Genomic DNA, 25,146 nt, shown 5'->3' with positions numbered 1-25,146 from the left:
TGCCAAAAGACAGGCCAACCTCATAGAACACATAGAAAATAGACTTTTTCTAGAAGAAGAAGTGAGGGTTTTGGAGATAACTAGAAAATGTGTGTGCCAGTATATGTAGATAACTCATTTTATAGAACATTAAAGTACATCTTAAATCCTTAAACACAGAATAAACTCATAAAATTAAGGCAAAAAGAAGAAAGAGGTAAGCTCCCCTTCCCCCTTTATTTTTTCATACTGAAAAGATGGTTTAGTGACATTGAATAAAATTTGTTTTATATCATTCAATATTATCCCCCAAATATTATCCCCCAGATATCCACATGATACCTTTCACATACATGCGTGTTTTCACGTAGTTGGAGGGATATCATATGCTACTCTGCATTGCCCTGTTTCCATGGGCATTATTCCATTCTCCCTGCGTATGTCTGTGAACTGTCCACCATCATTGTGTTTAGTGGTTGTGTACTATTCCAAATCTGCTTGATACACTTTAATTTATTAAGGTGTTCTCCCAGTATTTTACTTTTCTTTCATTCATTGATAAAGCACATGTGTGTTAGAAATTGTGCTGGGCACTGGGGATCAAAGATCAACAAAACCAGATTTCTGCTCTTAGGGAGTTCACAGGCAAGGGCTGTTTGGCCAGGGAACAAAAGTATAAAATGAGATTCACATTGCTGATGCTTTTCTTATACATATAAAAGAGCCTTTTCTATGGTCTAGTGAAGTGATTTTATTTTGTTCAAAATATTTTTTTTTATTTTGCTATTCTGATTTTGATATTTTTTATTGTTACAGTGGTCAATTTTTAAATATATTTCAGTTTTCTCCACTTTTTTTCAGTTGTTTCAAAGTTTAGCAATTTATAATTTCTCCACAGATCTGATAGGTTTTTCTTCACTAGTTGATCTTTTATAGTTGCTATTTTATTTTTGGAATGTTTTCTGTTTGTAAGTTTCCAGAGGCCTTTCCTGCCGAGCGGAACTGTGAGTCAATGAAACCTCTTTCCTTTATGAACTACCCAGTCTTGGGTATTTCTTCATAGGAGTGTGAGAAGAAACTAATATGTATGGCTAACTAGAATTAATTTGTGTAACATGTAGAAATGTAATTTAAATTAATGTGTCTCTCTTTTCCCCCCATTAGGAAAGAGAATACTGTGCCAGGCCTAGACTGGACATCATCCAGCCACTTTCTGAGACTTGCGAAGAGATCTCTTCTGATGCTTTGACAGTCAGAGGCTTTCAGGAGAATGAATGTAGAGATTATCATTTAGGTAAGAAATATCAAAGATCTGGCTAATATGATTTTTTTGTGGTTTTTTTTCCCCTTCCTACTTGCACTAAATGGAATTTAAATTAAGGTGCTGAAAGAATCTTAAGAGAATACCTGGGTAGACCTCGTGTGCTGAAAACAAGGACATTTGGATGCAGAGATGTTGCAGAACTTGCATAAGCTCCTATAGCAAAAGGGAAGACTAGAGTTCAGACCAAGACCGGGGGGAGGATTGGACTCCTTGTTTTATGTTCTTGTATTTTTTCTATTGTCCTATTTAATGTGACACATAATTTAATGTCAAGCCGCATGGCTCCATGGTTGTCATATCTCTTCCATTTTACGTGTCAGGAAAGTTCGCTCTGGGATGGCAGAGAGCTTGTCTTTCTTGTTTGTAACTGAGTGCTCAGAGCCTGAAAGACTTCTGGCACATTCTAGGTATTCGGTCAATATTTGTTGAGTGGATGGAGCAATATACTTAGTCACTGCTCATAAATACAGGGAGAACCATTAATATTTAGTCATACCAGTCTGTGTTTGGCTATTATCATACCCTTGTAAACTATATTAATTAAAATAGAACAGTTAAGCTTTGTAGGAATGCTGTACCGCTTTAAACACAGTTGTCGTTTTTTGAGAATATTTTCAGTTCTCATTGTGGCCAAAGGAAATGAAGAAATATTCTATATATATTTAACTTTCTTATATGAAGACCCTAATCTGTTGAAAAATGTAAGAGTATATTCTAGACTTGGCAAAAAGCAACTGTGATTCACAACTGAAAGTGTCCAATGTAGGTATTTGGCTCAGAGCAAACTCTGCTGCACACTTAGAAACCCTTCAGAGCAGGTTTTATAATTGAATTCTGCAGGAAACCCTCAGATTGGCATTGTGCACAACATGCTGAAATGATAGATTATGTCCCTAGGGCTTGGGCGTCTGTCATTGATGCCTTAGGTGGCCTTGACCTTGATGAGGAGGAAACATTTATCGCCAACTGTGGGGTGTAATTGTTTTGTAAAAATAGAACAGTGCAGTAAATGGCCATAAATAAAATTTATATACAGTAGATGAATTCTAATATGCAATAGACATGGAGAATTTTTAACACTTTTTCAGCTGAAGTCAGAGTGTTAATGTATTAAACATAGAATTTTAAACTCACTTTATGTTTTTTCAAGTTTTTTAGTATGTCATTCCCTCCCTTCCTGTCCCTCTCCTTCCCTCCCTTGCTTTTTTATCAAGTATTTTTACACTTAAATATTTTTAAAGCACTGAAATACGCTTGTCATTCTTTACCCTGTCTCCCACACTTACCTTCCAACAGAGCCAAACACACAACAAAGATAGACACATTTTCTGTTCCTTCTTGGATTGGATAACCTAACCAGTCCTCTGAAACCATTGCCAGATTTTCTGCTGTTGAGTCACCAAGTCGTTCCTCTCTTTTCTCACCTATAGAGTACTCTGAAGGGGAATCACTTTTTTACATCGTGAGTCCAAGAGATGTTGTAGTGGCCAAGGAACGAGACCAAGATGATCACATTGACTGGCTCCTTGAAAAGAAGAAATATGAAGTACCCTTGATTTTACTTCTTTGAAAGTATTGACTCATCTACAGCATAGAAAGGATAAAATATTTTTGTAATAAATATTTTATGTAGTCAAAGTAGAGTATCCCAAGCCAAAAATATGTAGGAAGTTAATAACTTTCCAGTACTCCCTTCAGAAATTAGGGAACCAAAAGATTGCAATGGATTGACTGGCTTTACTGCTAAGTGAGGGAGGAGTTGGGTGTGGAAGGAGGAGGTGAGTTAGATCTGGACTGTTGGAAGTTTTATTTTTTGATTTTGTTCAAGGAAATTTAAATAGAGCTAGTGTTTCAGAGGTGTCTATTTGGATTTAATGAAATCATTTATTTTATGCTTATCACATTGATACTCACTTAGGATGATTTGAACTACCAGTTTGGATAGAATGATGTTGTCCACTTCCTTGAGTTTTGGCGTAGATTAATTTGAATAGATAATGCCCAATATCGCTTAAAAAAAAAGAAAAAAAACGTTTTTCAACTTTAATAGCTACAAAGTTATGTTATGTAGATGGGCTTATATACTAATTTAAAACAGCATCAACAATAAATAGTGTGTGTATTTGTTTCACTAAGTTTATAACCATCTGAAAGGATTTGGGAAAAAGATTTTTTTTCATTTATAAACCATTTAAAGTCCAAGTATCGATAGCTAGTTCATAACCCAGTTATTACCATGTTACTTTAAATCCAGTAGTTTCTCAGAGAAGTAATTGTATGTTTTACACATTTATGTTAAGGTAGTACTTGTAAACTTTCCAAAATTAAAACAAAATCAGAGAATTTTTCAAAAACTTAGTTTTAGATATACATAAACATATGCATATAGTTCACTTTTTTATTGAAACATAAGGGATAATGCTCCTTTATCAATATATGTCATAAAGATTTAGAAGACAGCTGCCTTTTTATGTGTGGAGACTAGGAGACTTTGTTGTATTTTGATTTGTGTCTGAAATGTGATTCCAGTGTCCTAATGAGGAAATGAATTCAAATGGAAGTAGGAGAAGTCTTCATTTTGGTTGACTGCCTTTGAGTTTGAATTCAGTGAGGTTCATTCAACCATAGTATTAAGAATTCCAGTGCTTCAAGCAAAAGCCATGGGAAAATGGAGCTTTATTCGTGTAGTGCAGAATGCTAAACCATAATAACTGTAGTGTTTATAACCTCAATATCTTTTCTCTCCCACCTTCTCCCGTTTTCCCTCCCTCCTTTTCTGCTTTTTTTTTTTTTTTTTTAAATCATCCTTATGTTTGGAATATAGGAAGCATTGATGGCAGCTGAAATTAGTCAAAAAAATATTAAAAGACATAAGATTCTGGTAAGTGTGCAATTTGTTATTTGAAACATAACTTTATCTTTCAATAAGTTATAGTGAGACTGAAAATAATTTGAAAAGAACAGTTTTTTCCTATCTTTTGAGAATTTATTTTAGACTAATTCCCTAACCTATGAGGTCAAAATATTTTATTTTATCGAATCAGTTTCTGCTTGTAAACAAGAGACTTGAACGCTTGCTAGAAGGCAAGTTTAGGTAATTTGGAAACTGTATCTGTGAAAAACACTTGAAATACAGAGCTTTCTAGTTATGTGTATGAAAGTGTCTCTAAATCATAGGTAAAAATCACATTATCACAACATTTATCAAAAGAGAGGTTTCATAAAACTGCATTGCTTTGGTGTTTCCATAATAACAGACTCAGTTGATTTTGTTATGGAAACTAATCTAGAACATCAAATACATTTTTAATACATTTTGGACTCAGGAAAAATAGAGTGACTGAAAGCCCCTTTCTTTGCTAACTGTGACAGTGAATGTGCAGATGGAGAGCAGAGAGGAGCTCATATCCTTCACATGTGAAGGGTCCTTGGAGACCATCTAGCCTAGTTCCCTTGTTTACAGGTGAAAACTGGAGGCTTAGTCTTTTATGGCTATTTGGGTTTCAGCACAAATTCTTTCTGCCTACATTTTCCCTACTGTAAACTTCTCTGTAAAACTCCACACTAAAGCCTGAATTGCCAAAGAGTGCAGAAGCAAAATAATTTAGGAATAACAGGAGAAGAGAAAACCAGAGCATCTTAAAAAAAAAAAAAAAATCTAGCCCAAATTGTGGGGAATACACAAGGATTCTCTAGAATTGGAACAGAATGCATTCCGGCCCTTAGAGTAGTTAATATATGCGAAGATGCAGAGATGTGAAACAGCTTGGCCTCCTTGGTTATGTGGGCAGTTGAGGGCTTTTATTTTATTTTTATTTTTTTTTTATTTTTGAGACGGAGTTTCACTCTTGTTGCCTGGGCTGGAGTGCAGTGGCGCAGTCTCAGCTCACTGCAACCTCTGCCTCCTGGGTTCAAGTGATTCTCTTGCCTCAGCCTCCCGAAAAGCTGGGATTACAGGCGTGCTCCACCACGCCCGGCTAATTTTGTATTTTTAATAGATACGGGATTTTTCCATGTTGGTCAGACTTGTCTCAAACTCCCGACCTCAGGTAATCCTCCTGCCTCAGCTTCACAAAGTGCTGGGATTACAGACGTGAACCACTGCACCCGGCAGTTGAGGGGTTTACTACACAGGTAGCAAAGACCAGATCCTGAAGTGCCATTCATAATTGAGAGCTTGGTTCTCTCTTGGAATATCTAGAAGTCAATTTAAGCTTTCAGACATCAGATTTCCCTGTTAGAAAGATTCTCTGATGGAGATGGGGCCAGAGGAGGGCCAGCTGAGATGGAGATCAATCAGGAGGCTTCCTAATCTGGGTGGAAAGTGGTGAGACTTACACATAATCAGGAGGATTGGAGAGGTGAAGATAGGTGGAAGATACAGTAAATTTGAATCTTTGGGATATGGTAACCGATGCTGTGTGGATGAGAGAATAAGAATAAAAATCGAGACTGACTCCTGGGCTTTGGGCTTGGGACTCTGGTTTGGTGCTGCTGTTCACTGATTGATAGAGATACCCTATGGAAGGAGGAGCAGGATTGGGAGAATTGATGAGTCCTGTTTTAAACACATTAGTTTTAGGCATCTGTGGGACATCGTAGTGGAGCCCAGGAAAGAAATCTGGACTCAGAAATAGATTTGGGAGAATTATCAGCAAACAAGTGTTAGACAAGCTTGGATCAGCCCACACGAGGTGAGTGTTATGAACAGAGGACCATGAATGGAACCATCAGGAATGCCGTCATTCAAGGGATGATGCATACATAGTAGATTTGGAACAGCCAGAGCAAGGTCATTTCATGGGAGCTGAGAGAGGAGAGAACTCCAGGGTAAAGAGAGTTAAATGCTTGAGTAGTGGAGGTAAGCAGGTCAGAAGGTTAAGACGAAGTCAGCTGGTCAGTTGTACACTGGATTTGGTAATATGAAAGTAGTGAATTTTCTGTATATGTATTATTTATTCTCAACATGTTACAGGGAATGAAACGTGAATAGGAGATTATAAAGATAGACTATCAGGTTAGCTGTGAAGGGGAAGAGGGTGAAGGCTGTAGCTGGGGGCTATGGCATCGTGGGATGATGGTAGTTTTTGGGTATTTTGTGTAAGAGAGGCAATTAAACATGCTTATGCTGAGGGAAAAGAGGTAAAATAGAGTTGACATAAAAGGTTGATGTAAAAGAAGGAGGAGGAGTGCAGGATAAGCTCCACAGTGGAGAAGCATGGACACAAGGATTGACTCTGAAAAGGAGACATTCTTTCTCTGAACCTTGGTGGAAAGATCCTGTGTAGAATTGTTATGTGTGATCTGTTTCCAGAAAAATAAGGAAGTTAGACACTCTTTCTTCACTTGATGTCTCATATAGTAGTTATTAAAGTAAGAATTTAATAAACTAAACATGATGGGTATTTTCCTTCACTGTTGAAATGGGCATGTCCTATACATTAGTCCTATACATTAGTTATGAATAGATTTTTTTTTCCTCTTAGCATGATGTAATTTCATACCAGACATGCAGAGAAGGAATGGGCTGCTGCCACTTTTTTTTTTGCCATACAAGAAGGTGTTTCACATGCATCTTTTTGTATGTAAAGTAGAAATTAAAATCCAACTTTTGTTATATAGAGAGAGTTTAAGCTCCTGGTGAAATACTTTTAGGTGCAAATAGTATATGAGAAGATTAGTCATAGGGAGCTCAAGCAAAAACTGGCCTCTCATGCCTCTGGTGATGTTGGCCACTCCAACTCCTTTCAGAACGGAGGTAGAATAAGCGAATAAACATGAATACTCTGAAGCCAGTCACTTCCCTCCTTTCAGCCCAGTTTCTTCTCCTGTAAACGGATGGGTTTGAATCACAGGTTTTTCTGAATTCAGTTTTACTTTAATATTTCCTATTTCCCTTTAATATGATAGTCATTATTTCATTTTTCTTATACCATCTTTTCAGACTTGGGGTAGAAGAAGCAGGTAGCTTGCATTCTACAGATGAAGACGCAGGAAACAGAATTTTATATCCATTGACAATGTGGAACTGTTGGATCATGTTTCTAATATTGAATACCACCTTTATGAAAAAATCTCTTAAAGGGGGCAGATTAGGAAACTTTAAAATACTAACATTATTTACTTTTTTTAATGACCTGACCTGTGAATTCTAAAATCTATGAAAATACAAATACATTTAAATATGAATATGCTTAAGAAGCAAGCATAATTACATAAAGCAAGATAAGAGTATAAACAGGTTAGTCAGTAGTGCCAATAGGATCCTAATGTTGTGCTGTGTGCAGAAACTGAGACTCAACTTTTTAGTTATTCCAGTTAAATTTTGACATTTCTTCATTTGACTTTCCCTAGGATATTGGCTTGGCATATATAAATCACCTGGTGGAGAGAGGCGACTATGACATAGCAGCGCGGTAATGATGACATTTTCAATTATTTTTAATATAAATAGAATTGAGCATTGCTAACAATACAAATAAGCCATTCTTTGCAGTTGACATTTTATTTTTGTACATCTTTCTAACAAGGGTAATTTTTGAATATTACTTTTGAACTACAGTTTTTGAATATTAATGATTTCAGGTATATTATTTTCCCAACTATTTCATTTTTACCAGAGGAGAATTGTTTTTCTCACCATTTAATGAGAAAGGTATCAAGAACCATGAAGGGTCTCAGATTTTACCTATTTACATCTAACAAATTAGCTTGTCATTTCCCTGGTTGCTGGCAGAAGACAAGAGACTCCCGGGGCAGATCTAAAGGACTCTCTGAGCAATGGTACCAGCCAAGGTACTACTACAACAATAGCAGTCAACCAGAGTGTCAACATTTGCCCCAGTCCCCAAGCCCCAATTCCCACAGTGCAACAGAGGGTGGACATGCAGATCCTGCCCATGCAGTGGGCTGTAATACGGGAGAGGACCCCTGAGCTTAGGGTATCTGAATCTTTTCTAGTGACCAGGAACCCCATGTATTAGTACATTCTCACGCTGTTAGTAAAGACATACTCGATACTGGGTAATTTATAAAGGAAAGAGGTTTAATTGACTCACAGTTCAGCATGGCTAGGGAGGCCTCAGAAAACTTACAATCATGGCAGAAGGGGAAGCAAACGTGTCCTTCACAACGCAGGCAGGAAGGAGAAGAACGAGAGCCCAATGAAGGGAGAAGTCCCTTATAATACCATCAGAACTCGGGAGAACTAACTCACTATCATGAAAACAGAATGGGGGAAACTGTCCCCATGATTCAGTTTTCTTCACCTGGTCCCTCCCATGAAATGTGGGGATTAATGCTAACTACAATTCAAGATGAGATTTTGGTGGGGACATGGCCAAAGCCTATCTCCCTGCCTGCCCTTTGTCCCAGAAGGCATCATTTTACCTTGATTGTACTGGGCAGTAAGAAACCTTCCCTTTCCTCTGGAGTTTGCTTTGTAAGCATCCTTGGAAGATAGTCCAGAACAAAGTGCCTCAGTTTATGATTCAAAGAAAATTTTCCCAACCAGAGGATGACAATTAAATAGAAGTGACCAGACCACAGCATCCTGGGTTGCAGAGGTCTGTGATGGGCAGAACACGTAAACGTTATGCAGTGGTGTGCACGTCTGTGTGAGTGGTTCCCACTGGAACTGGGCAGTGCCCACTGCGTGACTGCATGGCAGCCCTGAAAGAGTGGCCTCAAACCTGCTTCTGGTCCCCTGAGGTTATTTAAGAAAATGTGTTTCTTTGATATGTAAAGTAAGGTTTCATTCATACATAATCAGTCCTCCAGGTTATATAGTAGGATAGGATACTAGTTTTCTGAAGTCTGATTTTGTAGTGCATAATTTAAAGCCATTCAGAAAGGATCTGGCACTTTGGGGTATGACGAGTTTTCTTCAAGGCAAGAAAGGTCCCCCGAAACCAGCAGTGCTCATCTGGATAAATGGGAAACTTAAAACAGGCAGATAGTTGGGAAAACCCCTAGTTGTAGTCTTCTGAAAATGATTCATCTTTATTTATAAGCTTTTTATATTAACTTTTATAAGTTGTGTTAACTTATGTATGCAACCAAATGAGTAACAGTAATACCTTTATGTTCATTGGTACTTGAGATAGAAATTCATCAAAACTCTGAAAAGAGAGATTTCTCTAAACCTCTGGAGAAAATGCCCATTTATTCTGTCTCTGTTTTTTTTTTTTTTTTTTTTTTTTTGCTTTCTTTCTCCCTGGGATGTTTTTACTGCCAGCAAATGCCAGAAAATTCTTGGGAAAAATGCAGCACTCTGGGAATATGAAGTTTATAAATTTAAAGAAATTGGACAGCTTAAGGTAAGCAAAGCCTTATTTTTAACTCTCCGTTTCTGCAAGTAGTGTATTAATATTGCGATGGAAACAAAGATAATAGCACTCAGCTCTTTATTGGGAAATGATTATTATCTCAGATGGAAAGAAAAATCAAACTTTTAGAGATCAGTTTCAAAATATAAGCCTGGTGTAAAAAATATACATATATATAAGATTATATTACATATGCAATGTGTTCACTTATCTCTTTCCAGTTCTGTGTTTAGACGAAGTTTTCATGCTCTTTTTAATGACTTTTGAAATAGGTGGAATCTCATCCAGTAGGTTATAAAGCATAAGACTTTTTTTTAGATTTACTGAATAATTAATGTATTTTTCAAATAATATTTCACATGCTGAAAGATGGAAAAAATTGACCACACAGCTCTAATGAATAATTTTGATGTTTCTTTTTTTAAATCTTTCAACTTGGTGCACAACATCCTAATCAATCAATGAAGTATTTTTATGTTTGTTTTAAACATTTAAAACATGTTCAGTATTTGTGGACCTTTTGAATGCTCTCTTGGAGTTATAAATATGCTTTAAAAATTCCCAGTTACTCAGCTTGTCAACCGTGTGACTCCTCCTCTGTCTGCCCTGTAAATGTTACACTTCTCATTGGATTTATTGGGCTGTTCTGGAGGACTTGATCCAGTCCTGCCTCCCTGTTTACTTTAATGGCTGTGTAACTCGGACCTCTTTTTTGAATATCATGTCATGGCCATTTCTCCTTGTGTATACTGCTGATAATGATAATTCAAGTTAATATAAATCTATTTCCTTCCCAAATTCAGTCTTTTTCCATTCAGTCTGTGTTTATGATACACAATATACCCATTCCCCAAGGCCCAAAGCCACTGTTCTTGGTTAGAACATATTACACCCCTCCTCATTCTCTTTGATCTCCACTTCTTGTCAGTTTTATCATGTCAATACCAGTCGGGTCTCTTCTCTTCCCCTGTGGTACCATTGCCTTCACTCTTGCCTGAGCCATTGCAGATGCCTTCTGATAGCATCTGTGGGCAGCTCTAGCCCAGAGTTATCTGCATAAAAAATAAGTCTTGACTCTCACTTCCCTAATACCTGTTGCTTCCCTCCTGCCTATAGAATAAAATTGGAATTCCTCTCATGATCCCACCTCCCCTTCCTCTCCAGCCTCATCTCCCTTCAGTGATGCCATGTCGCATCTCTGGGCCCCTCTGACCTCCCTGCACACAGATGCATGTTCATGGCTCTGCGCCTTTACTCATGCTATTCCCCCTGCCAGATACCCTGCCCCTCTCTTATTTTTTTCGTGAGAAACCCAGGGCTTTAGTAGGCAAGGTTCTCCTCTGCTGCTGCAGCACTGTGCCGACCCTTCTCTTGTAACACTTACCACACAATACAGTTATTATCTGTTTAATTGTCTGCATATCTTTCTTCTAGGACTTGTGAGCTCCTTGGGGATCGTGACCCTCTGTCTGTCCCCAGTATAAAGCATGATGATTGGATCGTAGGGCATTATAGTGACAGTATTTGGAAATGGACTTTTAAAACAGCACTTAAAATATCTGAAGAACACAAGATGTATTTTTCCCAATTTCAAAAGATGATTATGCATTGGTAAAGGTTGATAAACTCCAGTTGAAGGAAAGAAAGATGAATAGATTACCTATACTCCTCGATTACTTAAGAAGTTGACTTTTTTCATCTCTGTGACTTTATGCCTCCTATTATTTAGATTTCTATTAACTCATCCGGAAGAACAGAGAGATAAAGATTAACTGAGGCAACTTTTAAGTTCATTCATACATGTATACTTTTGAAAATATATTATAATTTGTTGTTAGAAAGTAGTGTTCATTTAAATCCTCTTCAGAACATTTTTTTCAGAGTACTGTATTGCCTCACATTTTTAAAGTAAAAGTATACTTTATGTTTTCTGCATAATTGGAATGCAGTTTTGTTTTGCCATTTTTTAAAGGATTTTTTTTCCTTTTCCTTACCTAGGCTATTAGTCCTTATTTGCCAAGAGGTGATCCAGTTCTGAAACCACTTATCTATGAAATGATCTTACATGAATTTTTGGAGAGTGATTATGAGGTATGGTATTGTGATATGGTCATATTTACTTGTTCTCGATGGGAAGTGTTAGGAAATCTAGAAAGGAATACAATGGAGCAATGTCTGTAAAGGAAACAGATTTGTAATTTGGATGTGGCAGGTGAAACTGAGCTAGAGAAACTCCAGTGATAACTCACGTTTATGTAGACAGTGAAAACACTTAGTCCTTGTGCATTTTAAGGAATTCCTTAAAGTTACCTTCTTTCTAGAACTAAAGAAAAAGAGCTAAGTACTGTTTTGTGGATTTCATAAATACAATAGCAGCTGCTGTTCCATCTTTGATATCATCCCAGAAGAAAGAGAATTATGAGTGTTCTGTGAAAATGGTGGAGAAGAGTACAAACATTCTTTACAAATGCGAAAGTATATTATAATTTTCCTATTTTTAAAGTAATGTAATTTAAGCATTTTAAAAAATTTATTGTTTTTATGATTCTGTTACAGTTCTTGCACATGATTGAACTCTTACTTTTTCATGAAACTTTTAAAAATCCTGTATCATCAAAGTTATCCTGTTGATTTCATATCTAGAACACTTTTTACTAAGATGGAAAGAAACAAGGGTGACTTAACCTTAGAGATTGTAGATGTTTTCTCATGAATGTTTTAGGATGTCTGTCTGGTCAGTACTGTTAAGGAGGCTGTAAATAATTTGTTTTTATTTTCATAAGCTCTTATAAATAATTTGTATTTTACCTTCCCTTATTCTCAGCTTAATATTTAATTTTGAATTAAATTGTCACATAATCATTCAAATAGCTGTGTTCCCTAACAACACTTTTGATCACATATTATGTAGAGAGAAATTTTGTGTTGCTAAGCAGAGCACTGAAGGTCAGATTACAAAAAACAAACTGTACTTCTCTGGAATATTGACTTCTCAATTTTTTTTTTTTCTCCCTAAAAAGATTTGAAGTAGTATTGGAGGTAAAGGTGCTTCATGACTTCTTTTTATGGGGTTTCTAGTCATATGCCTGTAGCTTTGCCTATTAATTTACAACCCAGCAGAGTTATATTAAACAGTTAAGCTTTGTTTAATATTAATGACAAATGTATAAGTATGTTAAAAATGGGATGATTTCTATGGCATTTCGTTTCATGAGTACTTTCAAGACTTTTACTTATTATAATAGGCACTGAGGTTTTCTATAACTTTGCTCATTCAATCATAGCAGGTCCCTAGTACCTGTGTCCTCTAATTAATAATAATGGCCACAGGATAGATTTTATAAATATTTCTTGGGTAGCACATTTATTCAAGGGTACACAAAGCCAGTTAAACAGAGAGACGCCTGACATGAAATATGATAGATGTTTATTTCAGTTTATGGTGGGGTCATCATGCTTTTATCACACAAGATGTTTGGTCATTTTGTCTTATTTTATGTTTGAAGTTGGCAGCACCACGAGGCCCTTGCATGATAGTGAAAAGAAAAAAATGGGGCCAAACTTCCTTCTTTCCCTGAGCATTGTTATGAATGGTCTAGAGGCTACTGTGAGCTGCTGGTATTGGGGTAGAAATCTTTTCAGACTATTTTATCTTATGTAGTCTTAAGAAAACAGGGCTGTCACTGTGGCTTACATCTGTAATCCCAGCACTTTGAGAGGCCAAGGTGGGAGGACTGCTTGAGCCCAGGAGTTCAAGACCAGCCTGGGTAACATAGTGAGACCTGTCTCTACAAAAAACTAAAAATTAGCTGAGTGCCGTGACATATACCTGTATTCTCAGCTATTCAGGAGACTGAGGTGGGAGGATCACTTGAGCCCAGAGGATGAGGCTGCAGTGAGCTGTGACCATGCTACTGCACTCCAGCTTGGGTGACAGAGTGAGACCCTTTCTCACAAAAAGAAAGAAAGAGGCCGGGTGTGGTGGCTCACACCTGTAATCCCAGCACTTTGGGAGGCTGTGGGAGGCTGAGGCGGGCAGATCACCAGGTCAGGAGATGGAGACCATCCTGGCCAACATGGTGAAACCCCGTCTCTACTAAAAAAGAAATACAAAAATTAGCTCGGCATGGTGGCATGCACCTGTAGTCCCAGCTACTCGGGAGACGGAAGCAGGAGAATCACTTGAGCCCAGAAGGTGGAGATTGCAGTGAGCCAAGATCGCACCACTGCACTCCAGCCTGGGTGACAGAGCAAGACTCCACCTCAAAAAAAAAAAAAAAAAAAGAGAGAGGAAGAGAGAGAGAAAGACAAAGAAAGAGGGAGAGAGAAAGAAAGAAAGAAAGAAAAGGAAGGAAAGAAGGGAAGGAAGGAAGAACAAGGAAAGGGAAACAAAGGGAAGGAAGAAAAGAAAGAAACTTGATCTGAAATAATATTTTGGTTCTACAAACATTTTAATGTTCTGATTGAATCCATTCCCCAAATTTCTGAAGTAAAATGTCAATCATGTTAATATATAAGAAGGTTGCAATCTAAATGGAAAATATGTGGTCTTTTGTTCTGGTCTCTTGCCATCCTTCCAGGGGTTACTTTGGTAGAAATTGGGGAGAACTTGAATGAAAACTGTATTACTGATTCTTCGGCGATTTTCTTACCAAATCCTGATGCATTACAGAAGTGACTTCTATCACACTGTTTTCATTTCTAAATATTATTTAAACAAATTCACAGTAGTTCATTGAAGTATTAATGGAGTTATTTAATAGTAATAATGTACTTTTTTTTATATAAACCAAAAAGTGACTGAGGCAGATCTCAATTGATTTAAAGGTTTATTTTGCCAAGGTTAGGGACATATTTGGGGAAAAGAAACAGGGTCTGTCCTGTGCTTTTTCCAGAGAGAGTGTTGAGGACTTCAAAATGTAAAGGGGAAAGAGCAAGCAGGAAGACAAGGAGGAAATTTTAAAAATAAACAAATAAATAAATAAATGGGGGAGAGTAGGCAGTGAGGCACATGGTCACATTCCAGTGATGCTCTGATTCGCTCAGGGAATCTACGTTTTACATGTAAAAAGAGAGAAGTGGGGAAAAAGTCAATTATGCATTCATCTCTTGCTCAGTAGATCTACCTTTGACATGAATAAAAGAAGCATGTGAAATGACAGCTCTCTGGGAACAAAAGGAAGGCAGTTTTTGCATGACTCAGTTCCCTTAACTTTCCCTTTGGCCTAGTGAGTTGGGGGTCCTGAGAATTTATATTCCTTTCACATTTAATAATGTGGACATTTTAAATTCTCTTTACTGTCTTACGGATATGTTTTTGTTCTAAACGTTGTCAGGGATCGGTAAGTAAACTGCTCCACCATATTTTGAGTTATAAAACATGAGGGCTAAAGTCAGGAATCAGGGAGTAGAGACTGAGCAAGATACTGGCCCAGAATCAGCTCTGGGAGGGAAACAGGATCACATCGGGGAACCACAAAATTTGAGATCTGGAGATAGCCAGTATAAGAGCCAGGGGATAAGACTTGAGCCGAAGTCCCAAATTCCAACATAAAACTGGCATTAGAAGCCAGAGTGGAAGGAGGACCAAGATGGCAACTTGTTAAAGGTATAGAGTGCTGGACAGTTTCACTGTGGGAGGAGCCGTGTCCCAAGCAGGCTGCCTCGTACAGTTGTGCTGGCTATACAGTGCACAACTGCATAACCAGTCACACCCAGCAGCCCAGGCCTAAGTGCATTAGAGGACTCTTGGTGGTGGGGAACGTAGCTGACTTGGGTAATATCTGTAAGATGTTAAAGCTGTCATCAAAATGTTACAGTTAGTCCAGAATGGGGATAGAGCAAGTCCAACCTAAACTCTTGTCCATGCAGTGAGATTTTATAGAAGGAACAGGAGACCTTTCTTAGTTGTACATTCCGTAAAACTAAGGACCGAAGTAGATGGCACAACCTACCTCCCAGGAATGCTAAATGGAGATTTATTGTACAATAATATTCCCTGCAACTCTTCACTACACCCAAACCCATAGTCTGAAAATTGATGAAATGTTTATTGAACAAACCTTTAATCGTATAATTGTTTGGGCTGTTATGTGACTAAAAGTGAATACTTTTAGGGATGGTTTAAATTGTTTTGTTTGTTTTGAGAATTTAGGAGAAACCAAATTCAGTTTCTCATGCTATACTCTCACAACACAACACTTCTGTGACCAAATGTGTGGGTTTTTCTGCTACAGACTAAGAAAGCAATTAGTTCTGCCGTGGACACCAGCTGGGTGTCCTCTAATTCAATTCAATTCTGACACTATCTACTTGAAGATAGCATCAGATCCTGCAGGCTGAGGGCTCAGGCCCATAAGACTGCCCCCACTTCAGATGCACCAATCACAAGTTATAGGCTGTTACCTGTACTTCTGACTGGTCAGCTATAAACTGGCATTCCCACTACCACCTCCTTAGATTTGACTCATTTGCTAGAGCAGCTCACAGAACTCAGGGAAACATTTTACTTATATTTACTGGTTTATTATAAAGAATACTGCAAAGGATACAGATGAACAACCAAATGGATTAGATGCATTGGGCAAGGTATGTGGAAAGAGGCATGAAGCTTCCAGGCCCTCTTTGGGTGCACCATCCTCCAGGAACCTCCAGGGGTTTAGCTCTTGGGAGCTCTCCAAAGCCACTCCTTTTGGGTTTTAACGGAAGCTTCATTACTTAGACATGTTTGATTTAAATCACTGGCCATTGGTGATTGGCGTAACCTTCAGCCCCTCTCCCCTCCTTGCAGGTTGTGGGGCAGGGGTGAGGGTAGGGCTGAACAGTTTTCAACCCTCTAATCCTGCCTTGGTCTGTTCTGTGACCAATACCACCCTGGAGTTACCTAGCGGCTGCCAGCCACCAGTCAGCTCGTTAGCATAGAAGACGACACATCATTTTGGAGACTCCAAGGATTTTAAGAGTTATATGCCAGGAAACAGAAGGAGGACCAAATGTATATTTCATAATATCACAACTATTATTCTGTTGAATGAGTGTTCTTTTTTTGTTTTTCACCTTTGGTTAGGGTTTTGCCACTTTGATCCGAGAATGGCCTGGAGATCTGTATAACAATTCAGTCATAGTTCAAGCAGTTCGGGATCATCTGAAGAAAGATAGTCAGAACAAGACTTTACTTAAAACCCTGGCAGAATTGTGAGTATACTTAAGTGTTTCTTTTTCCATATCAGTCTATGTTGAAAAGTTTTTCATACTTTAGATTTAGCAAATAAGTGGAGAGGATGCATTTTATACCATTTCCTACATTCCCTCTTAGTAAAAACCTTCATAAACCTCAAATGAGTAGGAGAGAAGGCCATATGTGAAACTGTACAATTGCAACGTAATCTAGTTCCCAGAGAAGAGAAACCCTAACGTGCAGCACTTAGGAGAGGCAGTGGTTAGGAAACGAAAGGGCGCCAAGTTAAAACTTGCATCACTCAAGCATAACAATTTCCCAGTGAGCGAAGCTCTGGATTTTGCTCTTCTAGGGCCTTCAAGTCAGTTAATTCCTCAAATGTCAATTCCTTATGGGATAATTTTAAGCTTTAAAAGAGATGTCATAATAGAGGACCAAGTGCATTGCCCTGACCCTGAGTCAGGGCTCAGAAAATGGCAGCTTGGTTAATATTTTTCGTATTTGTTGGGCACATTCAGTGATGCAGACTTTGTGCGAGGTGCTTGTGGTACATAGATAAGATATGCTCTCAAGTACCTTCGATCTAGGGAAACAAGAAGTACACTGCAGGTCTAGCCGAGACGACCATCCCTGCATCCACCTCTCCTCAGTGCCCCGGTCACCTCAGACCACTCCTCTCCTTTTTTCTTCTTTGCCCAAAACCAAGAAAGGTATACCAAAATGACCTAGAACTCTGGACTGTATTGAATTTTCCACAGAGGAGGTTGTGTTTATGGCATTCTGAGTTGAAATGCTGATCATTTTCTCTTGGAAACGTTGTCCTGTTAGATGCCTCTTAGAATCTGCAGTACTGTTCGTAATGGACCAACAGTACAGCTTCAGTGCAGTGAGCTCTCAAGAGCTGGCTTAGGGACTTAATGTGAAAAACATTGTTTCAATGGAAAAACATATTTCAGTTAGACACAGCCCCTTTAAAATCAGCTTTTGGAACATTAGCCATTTGTCAGCTGAATACTGCTTGTAAGAATTGGAACACATGTTTCTATTACCAAAATGAGAACTTCATCCTGGATCCTGGTTTCTTTGCTGTATGGATGTTTGTAAATCTTTTGAGTCTGAGACCCCCAATAAAGACCATTTTTATTACTTGAATATTGTGAATTTTCTGAAATTTTGGCAACAAGAGAGGCAAAGTTCTGAGAAAGAAACACTTATTGGTCATATATAGTTAAATCCCAAGGAATTTTTTTTAAATAAAGTTAACTTTTCTCTCAAAAGGAGTGTTTCCATTTTTTTTTTTTTTTTGAGGCGGAGTCTCGCTCTGTCGCCCAGGCTGGAGTGCAGTGGCGCCATCTCCGCTCACTGCAAGCTCCGCCTCCTGGGTTCACGCCATTCTCCTGCCTCAGCCTCCCGAGTGGCTGGGACTACAGGCACCTGCCACCTTGCCCGGCTAGTTTTTTGTATTTTTTACTAGAGACGGGGTTTCACCATGTTCGCCAGGATGGTCTCGATCTCCTGACCTCGTGATCCGCCCGTCTCGGCCTCCCAAAGTGCTGAGATTACAGGCTTGAGCCACCGCGCCCGGCCTATGTTTCCATTTTTAATAATGTGAACCATGATCTCTCTGTGTGTGTTTTAATTAGAGCTGTTGATGAATATTAATGTAAAAAATTTGTATTACCAGGTACACCTATGACAAGAACTATGGCAATGCTCTGGAAATATACTTAACATTAAGACATAAAGACGTTTTTCAGTTGATCCACAAGCATAATCTTTTCAGTTCTATCAAGGATAAAATTGTTTTATTAATGGATTTTGATTCAGAGGTAATGTGCTTTTTATTTTAGTACTCTCAATTATTTTTACTATTTCAAGTATTTAATACTTAGATATCTATCCAAATGCTGGATTGGTGAATGAATCACATAATTTGGTTGTATGCTGACAATCTTTAGAACCCTCTGACCCTCACTAGATGTTGTTATTTTAGTTGTTTGGCATTCAGGAATCCTTTTCTTAATGTGGTTATTCTGTGAAAGCAATTCAGATTTGATAGAGAACTTTTAAAGTTGTGTGTGTGTGCATATAAAGTAATTTCTTGCTAAAACAATTCGTATAATTGATAGAAACAATCCAGGTATATACTTTGACTCATTTATCCCTCCTAACCTGTGTTCCAGAATTTAAAAATTTAAAAATTAAGTGAACTTCTGTCTTGACCCACTTATTACTATTTTATTTCTTGGTGTTCACGTATCCACCATGTGGGATTTCCCCTGGTTTGAGTTGATGCTCACGTCCAGGACATGTGGAATATGTTATTTTATTGTGTGACAAATTTGAATAACCTAATAACAAATTTAAGCAACCTAATGAGTGGACCCAGCCACAGTGCACATTGGCTCTTGCAAAGTGATGCAAGCTCTGTGTGTGTGTGTGTGTGTGTGTAAAAGAAATCTAATTACGGTCGGGTGCGGTGGCTCACGCCTATAATCCCAGCACTTTAGGAGACCGAGGCGGGTGGATCACGAGGCCAAGAGATCGAGACCATCCTGGCTAATGCAGTGAAACCCCATCTCTACTAAAAACACAAAAAATTAGCCGGGCATGGTGGCAGGCGCCTGTAGTCCCAGCTACTCGGGAGGCTGAGGCAGGAGAATGATGTGAACCCAGAAGGCGGAGCTTGCAATGAGCCGAGATTGCTCTACCACGCTCCAGTCTGGGCGACAGAGCAAGACTCCGTTTCAAAAAAAAAAAAAAATCTAATTACAATTGCTCATGACAGAAATAATGAGGTTTATAAACAGTGTTCTTATTCAAAAAATTGAAATTTTAGATAAACCTAAAAGTAGAACCCTAAAGGCTCCAAAAGGATTAATGCATTTTTCAATTATATTGTACTGTATTTAGAGATATTGTGTGCTATGTTAATCTCCACCAACTTAATTTAGATAGAAGCTAGATCTACCTTTTTTTCTCAAACATGTTTTAGCCCTTTTAAAATACTGAGTCAAGTCTTTAGGGACTACAGATTTGCAAAGAATTATGTAGCTCCAAGGAAGTTCAGGTAGAGAGGCTCTGCTTGTCTCGCAGAGGATGAGATGCTTATGTAAAAATTAATTACATTTTCCTCATATCTAGTCTCCCCTCATGCACCCCCCTCCATTGTTCTCCAGAGCCTCGTTTTGCATATGTAGCTGTGGAAAAAAGATGAATGAGCTGAAACTAATTGCTATTCGAGAATGTGATCCAGATGTAAGGAATCAGTCTTCTGGTTAGAGGAGACCTTAGGAGTAATCTACTCCAACACTCTCGTATTTCAGAGAACAAAAGTAACATTTGGAACAGACAGCTAAGTAGCAGCAGAGTCGGGAACAAGGCCCAGGTGTTCTGTGTGAGGCTCAGTCTAGTGTGCTGTTTTCCCTCTTCCTCTTGACATAAACTGTCTTAATTTGTGTTTCCCGAATGATAAAAGTGGCTAAAGTAAATTCTGAACGTTCGAAAGCTTTATGTCATTATGAAACTTCAAGTATCTCATTCTCTTTCTGGCTCTTATATTCCCTTCTCCTCATAAAGCCAGCTCCTTCTGTCTGTGGAGTCTCATAGGGAGACTAGGTCAAGGTTCAAGTAACCAGAAGAAAAGCTCATTTTCTTGATATACTGGTAAAGAGATGCTCTCCATAACTACTGAGAGTCTCATGAGAAGGTGTGAAAGTATCCAAGACATTGAGGGTGGGGGGCTAGGATATGGGCAGTCAAGATGTTTTGTATTTGGTAAATTATAGCAAAGCACCATTTTAGTAGTATGCAAAACACATAGACTTCAGATTGAGATGCATTTGAAAATGCGTTTCTTCACAAATATCATTTTCCCTAAGGGCCATTGTAAAGCTAAGGGCCTCTTTAAATAGACAAAATAAGCCCTCCACCTGTGAACGGTGGTAACTACACTGCATTGTGTTTAGTCTTCTCTTCTTAAATAACGGATTTCATTGACTGGCTTTTTTTATATGTTTCAGAAAGCTGTTGACATGCTTTTGGACAATGAAGATAAAATTTCAGTGAGTGTCCTTTGTTTTTATATGTGTTACTAGATGAACGTCTGGGACTCCTATAACTGTGCAGAAGAGAGTTTATCAGATAATTTTGCAGCTGTCTTTCTATCCTCATAACTCCACCTTGAAACTTTTCTTTTTTATCTAGATTAAAAAGGTCGTGGAAGAATTGGAAGACAGACCAGAGCTGCAGCATGTGGTGAGCACGGCAGTCTCCTCCTATTGCCCTTTTGATTGACCAGTGAGTGAATCACCTTTTAGTATTGGTGCGAGGAGGATACTGGAGGGAATTCTTCAAGGAGGTTAATATTCCAGTTGGAGGTTTCACCACAAACAATGTTCTGGAATTACCAAAATGCAGCATATGCTGTGAATTCAAGGTCAGGGATTAATTGTAGATCAGGCACTTGAATTTTGACCCACAATTGAATTGTGATGGAAAAAAGTTACCAATCTACTGTATTACTACAATATAAATATATATAACATAGCTATATATTTAACTATAATGAATGTTTTTGTGTTACGCTGTGTCTAGGAGTAAGCACTCTCTGTCTGTAGTTGCCATTAAATATAACCATGGCGTACATCACAGTAAAGGCCAGTATGGCACTGCTGATACTGTAAACCAAGTTCTCCTGCTAAGGAAATGTCAGACAACCATTCCATATCCAGGACCACAGGGCGATAAAAGGGCAGAGCCTCTTTTGTCCCTCACCATGACAATAGCTAATTCCATTTTTCTTGTGTGCTACTGGTGGTTGTGCAATTAAGGCCTGTTATTCTAAATTTCTTTGGGGGGCTACTTTGATTCTCTGCATTGCATCATCATGAGAGTAAAGCAGGAATAGTTGTTTTATATGTCCTTTAAAACTTGTACAAGAGAAAACCTCAGCAGACATAAGGACTGTGGGACTATCAGTAGGACTATGGGTATCAGGTACAGTAAGTGCTCTTGTGTCTCTGCCCGTCTCATTGTGCCCTAAGAAGAGGCTTAGGGAATAGAGCATTTTTTTCAAAAGTCAGTTTTCTGCTTTGAAGCTTTTGAAGACTGCAGGAAGGGAATGAGAGGCATTTCTCTTTTGCTCAGATGCTATTGCTGCATTGTTCATGATTGGAAATCTCAAGATTATCTGCTTCCCCAAGCAAGGCTCCACACTGCTAGCCACCTTGGGAATTCACCTTGATTTCTGACCTACTTAAGCCACGAGACAGGATTACGGGCAGTAGCTGTCTGTGTGACAGTGTAATCAGTGCAATGGTGAAGTAGTGGCACAGCCCACAGTAACATGGCTCATCTTCCCTGCCAGGCAATGTCTTGTCTTTATAAATTTGACTCAGCATTCATGTGACAGAGCCTCCCTGTCCTGTTTGCACTCTGGGAAACAGCACCATGTTTCCCCGCTCACACACTGACCCCAGTGCCAGTGGACTGGCGGTGGTGCTCATTAGACCTCGGCCTGGCACTTGAGTTCAGTCTACTGCTTGTACCGCTCCGTTTTGCCTTAGGAAGAGGTGAACAGGAAGCCTGAGGATTGGTTTCTTAAGGTGCATGTGTCCATGGTTAGGCCTCATTGTGACCAGATGCAACAGCGATGACAAACATCAGCGCATTTACAGTCTCAGCTGCAGGGTGGGCTGGTGCTCTGTGTCTGTTATAAACCAATCGGCTTGGAAACAGCCACCCAAGGTTTAATGCACATTGTGGGACTGGTGATGAAGTCTTCCTGTCTTCAGTAGATTGTGGGGTTTTTGTTTACATTTAATATTCGGTAAACATTGAATTGTTTTCTTACTTCTGAGGATTGTATTGATAGATTTATCTTGCCTGTGAGGAGAAAGTGAATTAGTGATTTCCTCTGAAGTCGATTAACTTTTTTTCAGACAGCTAGGGTAAGGAATCGGTTTTGAAAACTGTTTCAGAACACCTGCATTCTTCTTGATTTTTACTTTGTATTTTTGTTTTTGATGTTACCAGTTTAGGCAGCATTTCATTTGAAGACTCAGCAACGAGGAGATGCAGAATGTATGGGAATGAGTTTAGTGCCCGCTACATGAGTTTTTAAGAACATACGTTTGTCCTAGGACTCTGCCTTCTTTTATATAAAATAATTTTTATGATCTGAGAAGACCACTCATCTTTTTACTTCTGAGCCAAAGCAGATGGCAGTGAAGATATTGACAATTGCTGTCATTAACATTTCTGTAGTGCTTGGTGTGTGCTAAGTTCATTGGTTCTGAGTGATTTTGTAGTGACAACTCTTTTAATTGTCACAGTAACTCAATAAAATTTTTGTAGATAAACTGAGTCTCAGAGAGATTAGTGACTTGCCTAAGGTCACAGTTGGTATGTGGCAGAGTCAGATTTTTGGGCCCTTCTAGAAAAAGTATCAGAATTCTTTGCTCTCCCAAAGTGTTTTCCTTTCCACTTCTCCATCACCTAGTGGTTTGCCCTGAAGAGTGCTTCTCCCCCAACCTCTCCATGGCAGCTGTTTAGAGCTAAAAATAGCAATGTTAGCCAGGTATTGGTTTTCTTATTTTAATGGGTCATGGCTTATCTTTTGTTCCTTTTAGTATTTGCATAAGCTTTTCAAGAGAGACCACCATAAGGGGCAGCGTTACCATGAAAAACAGATCAGTCTTTATGCTGAATATGATCGACCAAACTTACTTCCCTTTCTCCGAGACAGTACCCATTGCCCACTTGAAAAGGTAAGGCACAGACGTCCCCCACTTGTACACTTTGGATGAAGAGGTTGTCACTGATGGTAAGTTGTTTGTCTTTCTTCTCTTCCTGTCTCTGCTCATCCATCCCTGTCCAAGGGGAAGACTGTTGCTCTCAAAGAAGTAGGTTTTTGCTGGGACTTTCTGTCAAGAAAAGGAGGTCTCATTGGATTAGACTTTGGTGAAGAGCTGAAGCGTTTCTGTGACAGGTTTAATTGGAAGAAGAACAGTTTAATCTAGGGCCTAGGACGTAATCAACCATCAAGCAAAAATGATATATTAGGAGTCTCAGTCCATCTCCCAGGGTCAGAGTGACACCTCAGAGTCAGAGCCTGGTAGGGAGACACAGACTGTCCTAAGCCAGCTGCAGTTGCTCCAGTCAGGAATCAGGTTTGATAAACCAAGGTCATAGCTTAGGTCCTGCATCCTGTCTTCTTTAAGTGTCTATCCTGTGTTTTTCTATATTTCTCCTACATTCTACATTCCACAGTAATTATCTACTTACTAGTCTCTCTCTCCTGTAAATTCTTCAAAGACAAGGAATTTGTCTTACTCCTTTTGGTAAATCTAGTACCCACCCCACATTAGACATTTACTAAGTGTGTGTTTCATCATGAGTGAGAGAATGAATGAATAAATTAAATACATGCAAGGTCCTAGTTAGGGCTAAATAAGGACTAGTAAGTTTTATGAGACTGCTGTTTCAAAATAAACTGAAGTACTTAACTATATATGTGCTAACAACTGGGCAGCCTTAAAGGCAACAGTATTATGTCCCACGGTTCTCGATACCATCTATCAGTAACATGTGCAAATGTCTGACTAAAGTTGGATGGCTAGATACTTTTTAAAAGTTCGTTGTGTGGACCACCAAAATAAAAAAAAAAAAAAACATATTTGACCCATACGGGATATGTGCAAAGAAGCTGGATGATAACACAGTTTATGTACTTACAACTTCCATGTTTGCTTCTTTAGCCCGTGATGATTAAATGCATTGGAGTGACTGTGAACCAGTTTTAGCTCAATGGATTTTTAAAGTCTACAATTAATGAAAAAAGATCTTGCCTGCCTGTTAACTTATAAAACAACTTCAGTATTTTATATTTGTGGCCCTAAGACATTTTCTGAGGGCTTAATTTGGAAATTCGTTATCTTACTCTAAAAATAAAAACAGATATTACCCTCTTCTCTCACCATAGGCCTTTATAATCTGGCGATAGAGTGAGAATTGTATTCTTTAAACAGTGTTCCTTCATTTGTTTCTCACTTTTCAAGAAAACGTTGTATATTTGCAGAGAGGATGTGGCAGTCTCCTGAAGTCTCCAGTTGACCTCTGAGACAGAGAGGTCACATGTGGGTGATTAACAACCATTCTCATTCCCTAAGCACAAGGTGCAGAGGCACCACCCAGGTTCCAGTATCTTTATATTGCTCACACACTTTATGCCCACCTAGTTTAAAGTTTTTGGGTCTAGTAGCACTCAGTGGAAGACGCCTTGTTCCACCCAGTAGGGAGCAGCAGAACGTTGCAGACCTGCACATGATGCTTCCTAC

General features: G+C 38.7%; 1 protein-coding gene across 2 annotated transcripts in view; it reads left to right on the top strand.

Annotated features, from left to right (window-relative positions):
• Window positions 1-25,146, top strand: part of VPS41 (VPS41 subunit of HOPS complex) — a 184,946-nt gene that overhangs the window by 135,847 nt on the left and 23,953 nt on the right. For both annotated transcript variants that reach the window (XR_004057966.1, XM_030932462.1), the window contains exons 12-22: window positions 1,144-1,273; window positions 2,734-2,849; window positions 4,128-4,184; window positions 7,658-7,719; window positions 9,540-9,621; window positions 11,629-11,721; window positions 16,697-16,824; window positions 18,492-18,636; window positions 20,830-20,871; window positions 21,014-21,064; window positions 23,440-23,577. Coding sequence is in view for 1 of the 2 variants with exons in the window: in XM_030932462.1 (XP_030788322.1) it covers window positions 1,144-1,273; window positions 2,734-2,849; window positions 4,128-4,184; window positions 7,658-7,719; window positions 9,540-9,621; window positions 11,629-11,721; window positions 16,697-16,824; window positions 18,492-18,636; window positions 20,830-20,871; window positions 21,014-21,064; window positions 23,440-23,577 (1,044 nt within the window). In the remaining variant the exon portion in view is untranslated. The remainder of the gene's footprint in view (window positions 1-1,143; window positions 1,274-2,733; window positions 2,850-4,127; window positions 4,185-7,657; window positions 7,720-9,539; window positions 9,622-11,628; window positions 11,722-16,696; window positions 16,825-18,491; window positions 18,637-20,829; window positions 20,872-21,013; window positions 21,065-23,439; window positions 23,578-25,146) is intronic.

Source organism: Rhinopithecus roxellana, chromosome 6 (assembly GCF_007565055.1).
Source record: "Rhinopithecus roxellana isolate Shanxi Qingling chromosome 6, ASM756505v1, whole genome shotgun sequence".
NCBI lineage: Eukaryota > Metazoa > Chordata > Mammalia > Primates > Cercopithecidae > Rhinopithecus > Rhinopithecus roxellana.
Note: the sequence above shows the minus strand (reverse complement) of the source record. Positions and strands in the feature narration are given on the sequence as shown.